Below are 13,294 nucleotides of genomic sequence, written 5' to 3'. Positions count from 1 at the left end.
AGACCATGGGAATCCAGCAGTTACTGCCTCAGAAATACATGTTTGCCTTTCAGGCATGTAAAGTTATGAAGATGAATCCTGTCTTTCCCATCCAGCCTACAAATTTGACTGGATTTCTTCTTGAATTGTCTCTACACAGAAATATTTCTCAAATATTCATACAAGACAGGTATATGGATAATATGATACACCGTAGATCAAAAGTCTCCTCTTGCTCCTCTCCTAAATGACATTGATGAAAATCTTTGTCTACTTAGCTATTGCAGGAGGGCAGAATAACAGAAGTGAGTACTGCTGTGCAGCTCAGAGGACTAAATTTTGCTTCTGAAATGTAATTTTTACAAAAGGGAAGGTGTCAGTTCCTTGTTTTCTTCTTAGAACCCATTATATTTCCTTTCAAAAAAAAGTTTCTTTTCTCAAAACTACTTAAAAAAAAAAGATAATTGAACTGTGAAGATTTAATAATATCATTAATTCAAAAATACCTTGAATCTGTTGTATTTTTTAAACACTGCTGATAGAAGCATTTTCAGACATTTTCTTTTTCCTGTTAATCACCACTTAGCATCCGGACACACTTTTAGGGATGGTTTCTCTGTCTCCTCAGGCTTTCAAGACTCTCTTTCTCAAGCTTCAAAGTAATAGAAAGATTGATTTGATTATGGTTTTGCACTGTTTCAGTGGGTGATTATAGGGATTCAGTATTCCCCATGCTTTCATAAAAACTATAAACAGGCCTTCAGATTAAAATTTCAGATGCTATACATACTTTGCAGATTTCAACTATTTTCTTTCATTTTTCAAGAGATATGATGACACAAATTTAGATTTTTACAGAATTATTTATCATCCCATGATTTTAACACATAGGCGTGTGATTTTTAAAAAAATCATCTTTTAAATTCCTAGGGACAGCTTCTCTAAGTTCCTTCAGATCAAGGCAAAGTTGTTAAATTCTCCAAGTGAGCAGTTCAAGATTCCTTCAGACTTCAAAGTTGCATGCAACTCCCCAGATCTGTGCTAACCTTTATGTAGTGGATGGTCCCTATGGAAAGTGCATGTATTTGGCCATGCACTTCCCTAATCCATGCCAGACAAGGCACAGGTGGGCCTTGGAAGCAGGAAGCAGTATCTGGGTCTCTGATGCTGTTTTGCCTTTTCAGACTTTCCCCAAGGGTAGGATAGACACAGGAGTAAATTCTGCTGGAAGGTAATGCTCAGCTTGATCTTATTTTGAAATGATGAATTTTACAAACGGTGAGTGACGCTGCACCTCCAGTAGCACCTCCACAGACGCAAAGTCAATGAAAATCATGCACAAGATTGTGGGCATTTATTGTGGTATGAATTGGCAGCAGTTCAATAAACATAAACCTTTATAATGTTATAACATTTCTTCTGAAAACTTAAACATAAAATTCTCAGACTTTTCTTCCCAAAAATCAAAAGTTTAGTGTCTATTATCAGAAATTGTCTTCTTACATATCCCTAAGTCATTCTGAATAGCATGAGAGAATAAACAGCTTTAGTCCTGAATGCTTTGGGCCCAGTGTTATTTATAGCAACAACATTAGCAAGACCAGTTATTTTTATTGTTATTAATGTGACTTACATGCTACTCTATTGTGATCATGGGAAATAGTACTGGGATATTGAGGAAGTGCAAGCTGCTTTCAATCAATGATTGCCAACCTACAAACATCAAGTTCAGCACTGCAGACACCCTCCAGGTCACAAGGCTTACTTCCCTGTTTATTTGGGGCTTGGTGTCCATTTGTTAAGTGCATGATGATCCCTGTCTTTTACATTTACATGATACTTTAGGAGTAAAAAAGTAAAGTTTATGAGAAGAAACTGTAGGGAAGACACCATGGCTTTTGGCATAATTTTTTTCCCTTCTTCCTGAATTTCCTGCAGAGATCCCCACAATAGGAATATCATCAGCTCAACAGACTCTTTAGTGAAGCTGCCTTCTAGCATCCCAGTTCCTTCAGTGTACAGCATCAAGCCAGCTTCTAGTAGGGAGATATTGAGCCTGGGTACTGACAGAATCCAAGCTAAGCAGACCAGATCTCAGGAAAGGTGAAACTCATTCCAAAGGTGAAGCTTTCTTATTCACCAAGTAGAAAGGATTTTTTCCCTATTTCCTGCCCATGGATGAAGGAGATATAAAGTTCTGGAGAACTCAGGAAACCTAAGAAAAGCCAGTAACATGAGAAGACTTTGACTGTATGGAGAATAGTCATGCCATCCCTAGGAATTTATTTTTTTGTTTCATGAACAGTGAGTGAGATACAGTGTGTTGGAAGAAGGAATATGGTCAGAGGAAGAATCTGAGACAAAAAGAGCATTACATAACAGTTTTCCCTGGTCTGACCTGAGCAATCAGGGGTTACTGTGAATCATTAAACCCAATTAATGTACCTTCAGGAAATTCACTTTCACTTAATCCAAAATCAAGCAGGAGAATTGCTTCTAATGGCGCAATAAATAAATATCTGCCTTTCAAAAGAACATAACCACACAGCTCACATTTTCTCCCTGCTCAGAGTTGTTTGAGCTGTCAATGCCACTTGCACAACCTAGGATGCCTGACAGAAAGAAGTGGTTTCCTACAATAATGCTCTAAGTGTACTACTCATTTCCTAGATGACCACTGAAGAGATTCCTTGGAATGCCATGGTACTTCCTTTTGTGTTCTCAAAAGGAAATTTATCATATTTTGAGCTGTCAGTCCTGCAAGGTTTACCTGGAGCTGGAAGCTTAAATTTCTTCTTCCATCTTCATATTAAGATGTCTATATTCCTGCCACAAATTTGTCAATTTCCATTATCTCATGTGACAGCTCGCAAGGAATTCAGCCTCAAATAATAACTTCATGAACAGGCCTGTTGCAGATGAAACTGCAGGTAGCTGAGCTCACTCTCACATGGCATGTACTCACATGACGTGTGTGTATGTTGTCCCTTTGGTGTCTGGTGAAAATTTGCTTTCTCTGCTCACATCTTCTGATCTTACATTCAGGAAATCTCCCAGATCAGGGTAACATCCACACAGATATTTTCAGCATAAAATCATTTTATAAAGACAGCACCAGTTTAGAGTCCTGCCCTCAGTTATACGAAAAACATTTTCTGAATGTTGACACAAACGGGACGTGAATTTTGGAAGAGCTGCCACTATGCCTGTCTTTGGCCATAGTCTTTGTAGCCTCCCACAAGAAAGCTGAAATAACAAGCAGTGAGATCTACTCTTGATCTTATATGATGATAAAAAATACATCCTCTTCAACTTAGCTGGAAATTATGTGTTCTATTTACTTGCTACTGAATTACCTGTTGGAATTACATACAAAACATGAACAGTTTACTGAAAGTCTTAAATCATTGTCTCATTAAAATTTGCCACATAAAATAATACAAACTCTTTCCCTAACTGCATTAATTCTTGTGCTATTATCACTTATACTACTCAAACCAATATTTTAAAAAGAAGTTTTCTAGTTCCTAGATCAGCAAGCTATAAATAAACATTCTCATTCAACAATCAGGTAAGATAAGCTAGATGGTTACAAGGATCTAATCTTCCTGATACAAACTGTTATGCAATATCGCAAAAAAAACCCCCCTTTCATTAGCTTTTATATCCTTTGATTCCTACTCCTGCTGATGCATTTAGTAATGTGGAGAGCATGGTGTTTGCCCAAAAAGCAATGTTGTTTCCATGAAAAAAAAATGGGATTGGAAGGAGTTTTAAGTATTTCTTTTTTTTTTAAATTGCTTTGCAAATTCTTTGCACAACAAACCTCGCCAATATGTAAACAGGGCTCTAGCTACTGTGTTTGTCCACAGCTAGAGCTACAGATGAACACAGTGTAGTTGTGTGATGACAGGAACAGCTGACTCATTAGTAGAGAGCAGTGAAAGGTAATTAACCCTGGGAAAAGTACAGCTGCCATGCGAGCTGTTCCTTTCTGTAGGATCTGATTAGAAATTAGTGTTAAACCACTGATTCTTTAAAAAAATGTCATTGATAATTCACTTTCTCTCTCAGGTGTAGCCCCTGAAAGGGGCCTAGGATAGAACCAGTGTACAAAAGGTCTTCTATCTAAAAAGGCCTTTTCTGAAAGAAGTGCCCACCTGTTTGGCTGCTTCTGGACTTTTCTTAACCATGGATACTGTCCCAGCTTTCAATGTTTTGAGGACAGCCTCCAAGTACATGAACACTGCAGAGAATGCACTGTCAGAATGATTTAAGGCTGTTGGTTGCCATAATGGAGTCTTTAGTGAGGCTAGTTATTTAAAAGTCACAGCTACAACTTCTTGTGTCAGGACACAGTTCTGATGCAAAATGATCATACCGCTCCAAAAGAAAGCAAAAATCTGTCTCCTGAATAGGTAAGCACAGCATATGAAAATAAAAAGAGAAGAAAAGGATTATGCCCTGAGCACAAAAAGCACTCTTCAGCCCATCCCTTCTCCTGCACATACTTTGCTGTTTGAGGTACCAACTCAAGACACAGATCCCATGATTTAACCAGACCCCAAACAACAAACCAGACTATTACACACAGACACCTGATTAAGGCCTACTTATCAAGAATGAAATAATTATCACCTAAAATAACAAAATTTCATTTAGTGTGCTCTTGTAATTTCTAAACTGCTGTTTATTATTTACAGCTGTCACATGCAAAATAGTTTTGATCACCTCACTTTGTCAGATCTGACCAGGAGTGTGTTTGCAAACCTGTGTGATTAACACTGAGTGTGTGTGAGTGCTTTCACATGCAGGCAGCTTCTACTATTGAGGTCCACCCTAGTGTCCTGGTTCTTTTCAGTGCAGCCAGGCTTACACTAGGGAATCTGAGCTTTAAGTGACAAAGTTTGTAAGACATCTCTCCACAGGATGATTTTTTCATCTTGCCGTAGTCCAGTTTGCTACAATAGAATTATTACTATTATTTTTCCAATATAAAATAGTACTACAATTAATACTGATACATATTGGTACTTCAAATAGTACTGATATATTCTTCTAGAGTCATTAATTCAGTATTGTTTAGTGGTACCACAGATAACTTACTTACCACAGGTCTGAGGTTCACATTGAAACAAACTTTCCTCTTACAAGTTCTTTTAAATTAAACACAGTGCTTGTTGTGTGCCATATTTGAATTTAATGTTGCCAAAACAATGTAAATAAATTTATATACACAGAAATATATATATTTATACTCACACACATATATATATTCATATTCATTCATAAATAAATATGCATATACACACACCTTATTGACATTTTCAGCAATGAAAGCAAAAATATTCAAAGGAAAATATTAAAGATATTTTCTCTGAGAATGTTTCTCTATACAGGAAAACAAACAGGTTTTTATGATAAGAGTCTGATGTGTAAAGATTACAGTTATATCCAGATTGCCTAAGATATTAGGAGAGAAGAGAAAGGAAATGTGTTTTAAATTATTTTGCTGTTCACCATATGTTTTTTTAGTAGCCATCCTTCTCACTGTTGTCCTTTTATATTTCTTTTTGCTTGTTTGTTTGTTTGAGGATTTTTTGTTTTGGTTTTTTTTGTTTGTTTGTTTTATTGGGGTTTTTTTTTTTTTTTTTTTTTTTTGTAAAAAAGCCTGTAGTGAAAGAGGAAACATTTCAACTTGAGTTTCAGAGGAAGTTAAATGAGCTACTGCTGAACTGATGAATCCATGATGATGAAAATAATATTTGCTACATTAAAGTGTGTTTAGAACTGCACAAAAGCACTTTAGAGCACTCTATGTTGTTATCCTCATTTAGCTGACAGGTGAAAAGACTTGCTGAGGGGCACAGAACAGATCAGTGGCAGAGGCAGGAAGAGAATTCTAGAATCCTTTTCCCAGTTATTTGCTCAATCATGGTGCTTTCTATTTATGCCTACGACAGAAGACAGGTGTCATTTTAGGAAATAATCTTTGTCTCACTTTAGAATCATAAAAGGCTCTGAAAAGAGAATTTTAACCACCACTCCTGGTGACGCAGACCTCTTATAAGTTTGAATAAACTGAACATGCTTTTTCTTGCTTGATTTACCTGATGCAAACATATGATGAGCAAAACTTTTTGCATAAGAAGTCTGTCCCAAGGAACATTTGACATGCACATTTTTGTATCTGACAAGTATTAGTCAATTTTTACTTTGATTTGCAAGGTGGTATTTTTATTCTTGGAAGTTTTTTCCCTGTGCTCTTCAACATGTGCCTAAGATCGTCAGGGCAATGCAGTAGTGTGAGAAAGCCCCCATTATCTTTAGCAGTTAGGGTCATTACAAGTCTTTTAAATGGTGGCAGACTGTACTTCACATGGCACTCTTGAAGTTAATGAACATATGTGATTTGCATGTTGAGGGAAGGCACACTTCTTCCCTTTGTGTGACTTTCCCTTCCCTGGGACATGCCTGTCATGCCTAATGAAGAGAACTTGCTCAGAAAGGGCAAGATGAATGCACAGGATAGCAGAGTGGTAGTTTTATATTTCTTTAGAGTGCTAGTTTTATATTTCTTTCAGTAAAAGTAGATTCTTTTAGTGAAAGTAGGTGGTTTTTAGGTTTATTGTTCCTTTTGATTCCATGTCAGAAAATGTCAAGTCAGCTATTTAGCAATGGTTTTTCCCAGAATTATGATGTCCTAATTCCAACTATTACAATATTTCAAAAAATGTGTGGCTGGAACAGTCAAAAATCACAGGGAATGAATAGAGGAACTTAGATGATGCCTGTGTTTGAGAAGTGACCACTTTTACTAAACCTAAACAGCTTCAGAACTTCTACAGAGATCCAGTGCAGCCATAACAGCACCCCATAAAACCCATCAATTCCTAACCCATCAATTTCTAACTAACTGGAAAAATCAGGTACAATAGAAAGACTGCCCTTGAAACCCATCAATTCCTAACTAGCTGGAAAAATCAGGTTCAGTAGAAAGACTGTAGCAGTGGCAGCTAAACAGCAGGCAAACAGTGCAGCAAACATCAGAACTGGACCAGGATCTTCCTGCCACGGAAGAGGGCGGTAACAGAGTAATTAAACCACACAATTTCGCTGATCTTGGTTCTACTGATCTGTGTGCTCAGGCATCTCCTGCTGGCCTCAATCCTGCACCTACTGGGCAGCCCTCGGGTGAGCAGAGCGTGGCCATCTCTTGCTGGAGGCGGCAGCGTCCCCCCACGCAGCGCCTCACAACAGAGATGACTCCACAGGGAAAGTCATCCTGGCTGGAAAAGAGTAAACATGTTTTAGAAGAAAACAAACCCTGTGTTCCAGAGTCAACGATGCATACTCTTTGAACTTTCTTTTAAAATTACTCTGAAATCATAAGGTTGTTATGGAGTGGTTTTACTCAAAATAATGCATATCATTGTAACACAAGCCTTGAAGTTAAGTGGCTACTTTAATGAAACATAGTTGCCATAGTTACTGTCGGCGAGCAGAGAATAACTTTTAGTTCTTTTGAAGCTATAAATTAGTTTAAGAAGAGGAAAAGGAATAAACAAGCATGCAAAAGTTTATTATTCAGTGTTTCATGCCTGATCAACTCTTGAAAAAGAAAACTCACCCTAGACTAGGACATTAACTTTTTCTAGTTGAAATCTATAATTGCCCATCAACAAACACAAAATTACTTTTCAGCTCTGCACTATGTCAGTGTTCATGTTTTCCCCATTTTTTTTTTCTCCTGAAGAAACAGTTTTTCAAAGTTCTGCTTGCAGAATTTTGTTAATAACTGTCCTTTTACAGCATCTAAATTGCTATAAAAATAATGTTCTAAAGGCAATAATGTATTGCTTAACACAACTCATGAAATCTATGGTCTAGCTCTATTATTCATTATGAACACTGTCTTAAAGCCGATGAGAGGGAAATGAGAATTTATCATGGTGAAGATGTCTTCAAGGACCAGCTCCATTGTTTTTCAGTTTAGCATCGAGATGTGCTCTATCCCTGAAGTGTTAATGGAGGTCACTGCTGTTGCTCTCCTTTACTGTGTCGAAGCAAAAGAGTTCCTACATAGTTGACTATTGAGAAACAAAATGATGTTCTTTCCAGTATATCACCTTCAGCTTATGAGCCTCTAGAGCAGTCGTGATTAACAGGACTTTTACAAAGTTTCTGTGTAGTTACAAGGACAGCTTCAATCTTCTGTCATTTTTTTGCATTAGCTATGATTATGCTTTTACCACCAAAATGCATTTATTCTAAAGGTAACAATACCGACTCAGAGAATAGCTTATGTTTCATCTATATTTATCAGCACTCACTGTACATTTGTGTCTTCATTACCAGGAAATATTAAGGGACATTGTGCCATCTATTCCTGTTTACAGTTTATTATGCAGAGATAGGAAACACTTAGCATGTAAAATGAATGTAGAAATTATTCCTGGATAGAAACACGGACATTTCCCACTCGTTGGCTCTTTCTCCTCCATCACCGGATCAGAGTGTAATTGTCAGTAATCAGGCCTGCTTGCTGCTGATAAAACCACTCTGAATGCTAGCAGCCTTCTTTGTGTGATGACTCAATTATTCCAGAAGTGCCTCATCAAATCTGCCCCATCAGCTGGGCTAATAAATAAGGAGAAGAAACTGGCCCCCCAAAGCAAATTATAAATCCATTTGCATTAACCATTTCGCTGGTCCATGATCTAGGCAGAAATAAGCATGGCAGATTGCGTTAAGCTTATTTGAATATGTTTATAATGTTTACAGCTTGCAACCTTTTTTTTTTTTTTCACAAGGTGTTGGAATTATCGGTCATGAATAGCATCTAAATGCAGTTATGTTAATTACAGCAAAGCCTCCGGCATCTTTGAGGGATAGTTTGTTGCTTAAATCAGGTGAAAGTTAAACTCCTCTGCTTGGTGAAATATGATCTTGGCTTTGGAGTTGCTGCCCTGTTTAAAAGAGAGGATAAGTGGAAGTGAAGTTTTTTAGAGGTACTAGAAGGGCAACTGCCTGGGTTACCAGCCTGTTTCACACTGCTAACATGACCTTCTGTTCATCTCAGGGTAGAACAAAATAAGAAAAAGTTTAGCATTAAAGTTGAGAAAGAAAATGCAATTGTTGAAACAGCAATAATCCTGCTTCCTGTGTACTTTGTACTAAATGAAACAAGGGCAAAGATGATCACTCTGCCCCAAGGAAACTCCTTTCTGAAGCTCAAATCATACACAAAAAAAAGAAAATCCTTCCAAGTAGAGTCCTGCATATTTCTTTCAGGGAGTGTGTAGGTGTTGAAATTCAGTTACTCATGAGCTGAACATTTTATATGTACTTCAGGATCTCCCCGAGGCTCGTGCAGAACTTAATGTGTAAAGTCACAGACTTCAGACTGTGCAGGATAAAGATCTTACTGAAGTCTAGAGTTATCTTTATTTATTTGCAATGGTATCTTTCTTTCACATGTTATTTGCTCAAATGCTAAATACACTGCGTTATTTTGTTTTGGGAAAGAGAATTCACCGTCACTGTAGAACCACAAGAACTGTTCAGGGATCATAATGGTGAGCACATTGGATTTTGTTTCTTAGATATTACTTTTATTCTGAGTTAGCAAATTACAAACTGAAGCCATGATTCATTCCCACATTTGCAGTATATCAACCAGAGATGTGGTAAATGAGAGAAAATCAAATTAACCTGTTGGAAATGGAATGTATTATGCTTTAAAAAGCTTTTGCGATCTTTCACAAATATAATGCAGTTTTGAGTACTGAAATTCTGATAGAGAAAACAACTTGGGACTTCTGATGAGATAATTTTTTGGTTGTACAATATGTCTTTTCTCATTTTAAAATCCCCAGGAGCTCTGGTAATCTGACCTGAATGAGTGGACTTTTACCCACAGACGATGGGTCAAACAAAATAGCTGTTTGAAGGGATTTGTCACCAACATCTGATGTAGAGGATCAGGACCTAAACTGTCATTGACATCAGTATCCTGGTATGACTCATGGATCTCAGTAGGATGGCACTTCAGAGTCAGTACAAAATCATGTAACATTGGAAATGGCTATAAACCAAGGAATGAATTGCAAAGGCTCCAGGTGACTTCACTGAACAATTAGACTGACAAATCAAGCAACTCATATATTCCATCTTTGTGGGTTTATAAAGTTTATTATTCTAGTTGAATTGAGATGGTGGTTGAAAAGGATGGAAGCTTTCTCTATAGGCTAGTACCCTTCACCTTCTAGAATAAAAAATACTGTTTTTTAAAATAAAAATAGACAGCTGAAGTGTAAGCATAATTTACTGCCTGTAAATTGTTTTGAATTCTTGATTAAAAAAAGAGAAATAAATTAATGCAAGTTATGAATAGATTGGGCCAAATGAAGATACATGTGGACCCTAAGGGAGTGACCCCACCAAGGAACCTTGATTGACAAATAAATAAGTTAGCTCTGCCTCATTTCTGTCAACAATGGTCTTATCATCAAAGCCACCAACAACCTGGTTAGATGTACTTTGTAGTACATCTCTTGTGTCTGAGATCTTATTTTCTCCAGTTGGTATTGTAGATTTTTGTACTTGCAATACTTCACAATTTGGCCCATGGTCAATTTCATAACTCATAAAACTTCCTAAACAGATTCAGTGTAAGTCCTTGATATTCCTGAAAAATCAGCACTAAACCTTTTTTTTGCTACCTCAACTATCAGATTCCAACACATATCTGAAATGTAACTTACTTCTTGGAGTGAGGACAGGGGTGACACACAGTTTATGTTACATTAAGGGCGTGTCACATCCCATGACACAGCATAATCCTGCAGACCCTGTTTATAGCATGACAGATGCATGACATTGTACTAGAGTTTTATGAGACACCCTTTCTTCAAATGTGGGTACTCACCCACGAATCAGCTGAATGGCAGCCAGCACCCTGTAATGTGAAAAGAATCAAACCCAGCACATTGAAGCTTACTAACCACCAGCAGCTTCTGCTGTGTTTAAGCGCAGCAGAAGGGTGCAGGTTTTTCTGTTTTGCCAGAATTGCCTGTAGTTCTTCAGTACAATTTTAAAACCTGCCCCCCAAACTCATCTCAGTCCAAACTCCTTTCCTTATAAGGAGGACTTTCAATACACTAGTTTATTATGTAAAGCTAAATGTGGAAAGTTTAGTATGTTTTTCCTTGTCCTTTGTGCACTTTTCCAAGTGGATCTCAGCTGTGCTGTCTTAACTCTCGGTCCCTTAGGATGAGAGAGACAGCAGATGGGGTTAGGGCAGAGGGCTGATGCTGCTGACAGCAAACGGCCTGGTTGTTGAGTGGAAGCTGTGAGCGTCAGGAAGCTCCTTGTCCCCAGAGAACCAACTAACCACTGAAGAAAGTTGAAAATGAGCCCTTTGAGAAACGCTATTAAAAGTAGTAAAAAATTGCAATTGTGCAGATGATGTGCTGCTGTGTGGTTATTCGGATGCTAATGAGTTTGACATCAGGGAACTCAAAGGGTTTGCAGCTACTCTCTTATGTGCTTTAGTTCTTTAGTGGCAATCTTTGAGAAAATAAAGGAAAAAATATATTGTTAATAAATACTTAAGTTGCTAGAATTTTTAGACAAAAATCTGTTAAGTTTAAGTCTTTAGACAGCTTTTCTCACCATTGTAGTTATTCTCAGAGGTCTTTTGTTTTAGGTTAGTGTGTTTTAAACAAAGAGGAAGAGGAAGGTAGAAGGCTTTGAGATTTCTTTTGTGGTTTTGGTTTTTTATTATGAATGTTGAAATAGAATAACAGGAAAATAGGGCTTTGAGGATAAACATCATCTCTTTCTAGTAAAATGTAGTTTAAAAAAAAGCTTTAAAAATCCTGTTGGTATTGGGATGGTTTGCTCTGGGTTTTCTCCCTTCTTTGTCATCTTACATCTGTTGCCTGTTTCATTATTTGATGAAAGTGTACTGATTATAATTAAAAGTACTTGATGGGATAAAACAAGCATCCTATCTATTGGGACACAAGCAGAAATTAGTCACTCAAGAAACTCCAGCTTCCTTGTTTAGAATGAGCCTTTGCAAGTTCAGAAAAGTAACATTCAAAATTTTGTTGAAAAAGACATCACCAGATATCATTAAGAGAACAGTTAAAGTTCTGAAATTTTATTTGCAAACTTTTTCCTAATTGGAATATCTTCAATGAATAGATCTATTTTAAAAAAGACACCGGATGATATGTGAAACGGACCTCCGAAGTTGCAGCTGATAACAAAATTTTAATGTTTTGGTCACTACTGCTAGGAACAACCTCTAAATAAAACTTTCCCTAAGTAACTGCTCATTGTCAGATTCTTCCAGGTTGCAGGTATCTAGAACTTTAAGTGTTAGGAGTATATTTCTGAAAACAAGGATCTCAGTGTTGTACACTCAGATGTGAACTTCTGCAGCTCTACTTCCCTCACTGTCACTGTTGATTTAGCATAAAGTCCCTCTCAGAAAGGAATAAAAACTGAGCATGGAGAAATGTCAAGGATTTCCTTAATTTGGCTTAAACTGAGAACATTCTCAGCCTGCCAAACTTTAAATTTGAATATTTGAAGTCAGAAAAAATAGAACGGAGGGGTTTTCTTCTGCTTTTAAAATGTTTCAGAATGCTTCTCACATATTTTGCATCATGAACTGAGCCATCCCACTCAGTCAAAGGGGTTCTGATGCAATTAAAATACTTGACTAAGGATTTCTACATATAGAAACGGTAGATTTTTGTCCACACAAGACGAAAAACTTTTTCTTAGAGCAGGTTTATTTCATAAGTGATCAAGAGAGCATTAATGATGTAAAGAAACTACTTTAAGAAAAGAAAAAAAACCCATATTCATTATGCCTTTTAGAAGCACCATTGATGCCTCTACACCCTATCTTTGTAAAACCGCTGAAGAAAATATTCCACCTGGATTATTTACCCATTTGATTTAAAGAGTGTCTTGTTTCATCTATGTTTTATTTAGTATAGTTTTTTTTGTTTTGTTGTTTTTGTTTTTGTTTCTTTGTCTGTTTTTTCCAGAGAATGAATTTGAGGATTATCTGTTAAATCAGGCAAGGCATCTTGGGCTGTGTGACAAATTTGGTCCTTTGGAATCTGCACGTATTTTCACCTGGAAACACACAAAGGTGGGATAATTTATTTTAAAAAATTAATTTGAGTAGAATATGGCTCTATATTAGTAGTAGAATACTCTGTGGTTTCATGTGTTGTGTCTCATGCACTAGGATTACTTTTCTTGCATAATATCTGCTGTTTTAAGAAAG

General features: G+C 36.9%; 1 protein-coding gene across 5 annotated transcripts in view; it reads left to right on the top strand.

Annotated features, from left to right (window-relative positions):
• Positions 1-13,294, top strand: part of ST18 (ST18 C2H2C-type zinc finger transcription factor) — a 169,536-nt gene that overhangs the window by 81,660 nt on the left and 74,582 nt on the right. For 2 of the 5 annotated variants that reach the window (XM_064706087.1, XM_064706088.1), the window contains one exon: positions 13,050-13,156. The exons of the other annotated variants lie outside the window; for them this stretch is intronic. In XM_064706087.1, coding sequence (XP_064562157.1) covers positions 13,050-13,156 — 107 coding nt within the window. The remainder of the gene's footprint in view (positions 1-13,049; positions 13,157-13,294) is intronic. 5 annotated transcript variants of the gene reach the window in all.

The sequence above is a fragment of the Zonotrichia leucophrys genome, chromosome 2 (genome assembly GCF_028769735.1).
Source record: "Zonotrichia leucophrys gambelii isolate GWCS_2022_RI chromosome 2, RI_Zleu_2.0, whole genome shotgun sequence".
NCBI lineage: Eukaryota > Metazoa > Chordata > Aves > Passeriformes > Passerellidae > Zonotrichia > Zonotrichia leucophrys.
Note: the sequence above shows the minus strand (reverse complement) of the source record. Positions and strands in the feature narration are given on the sequence as shown.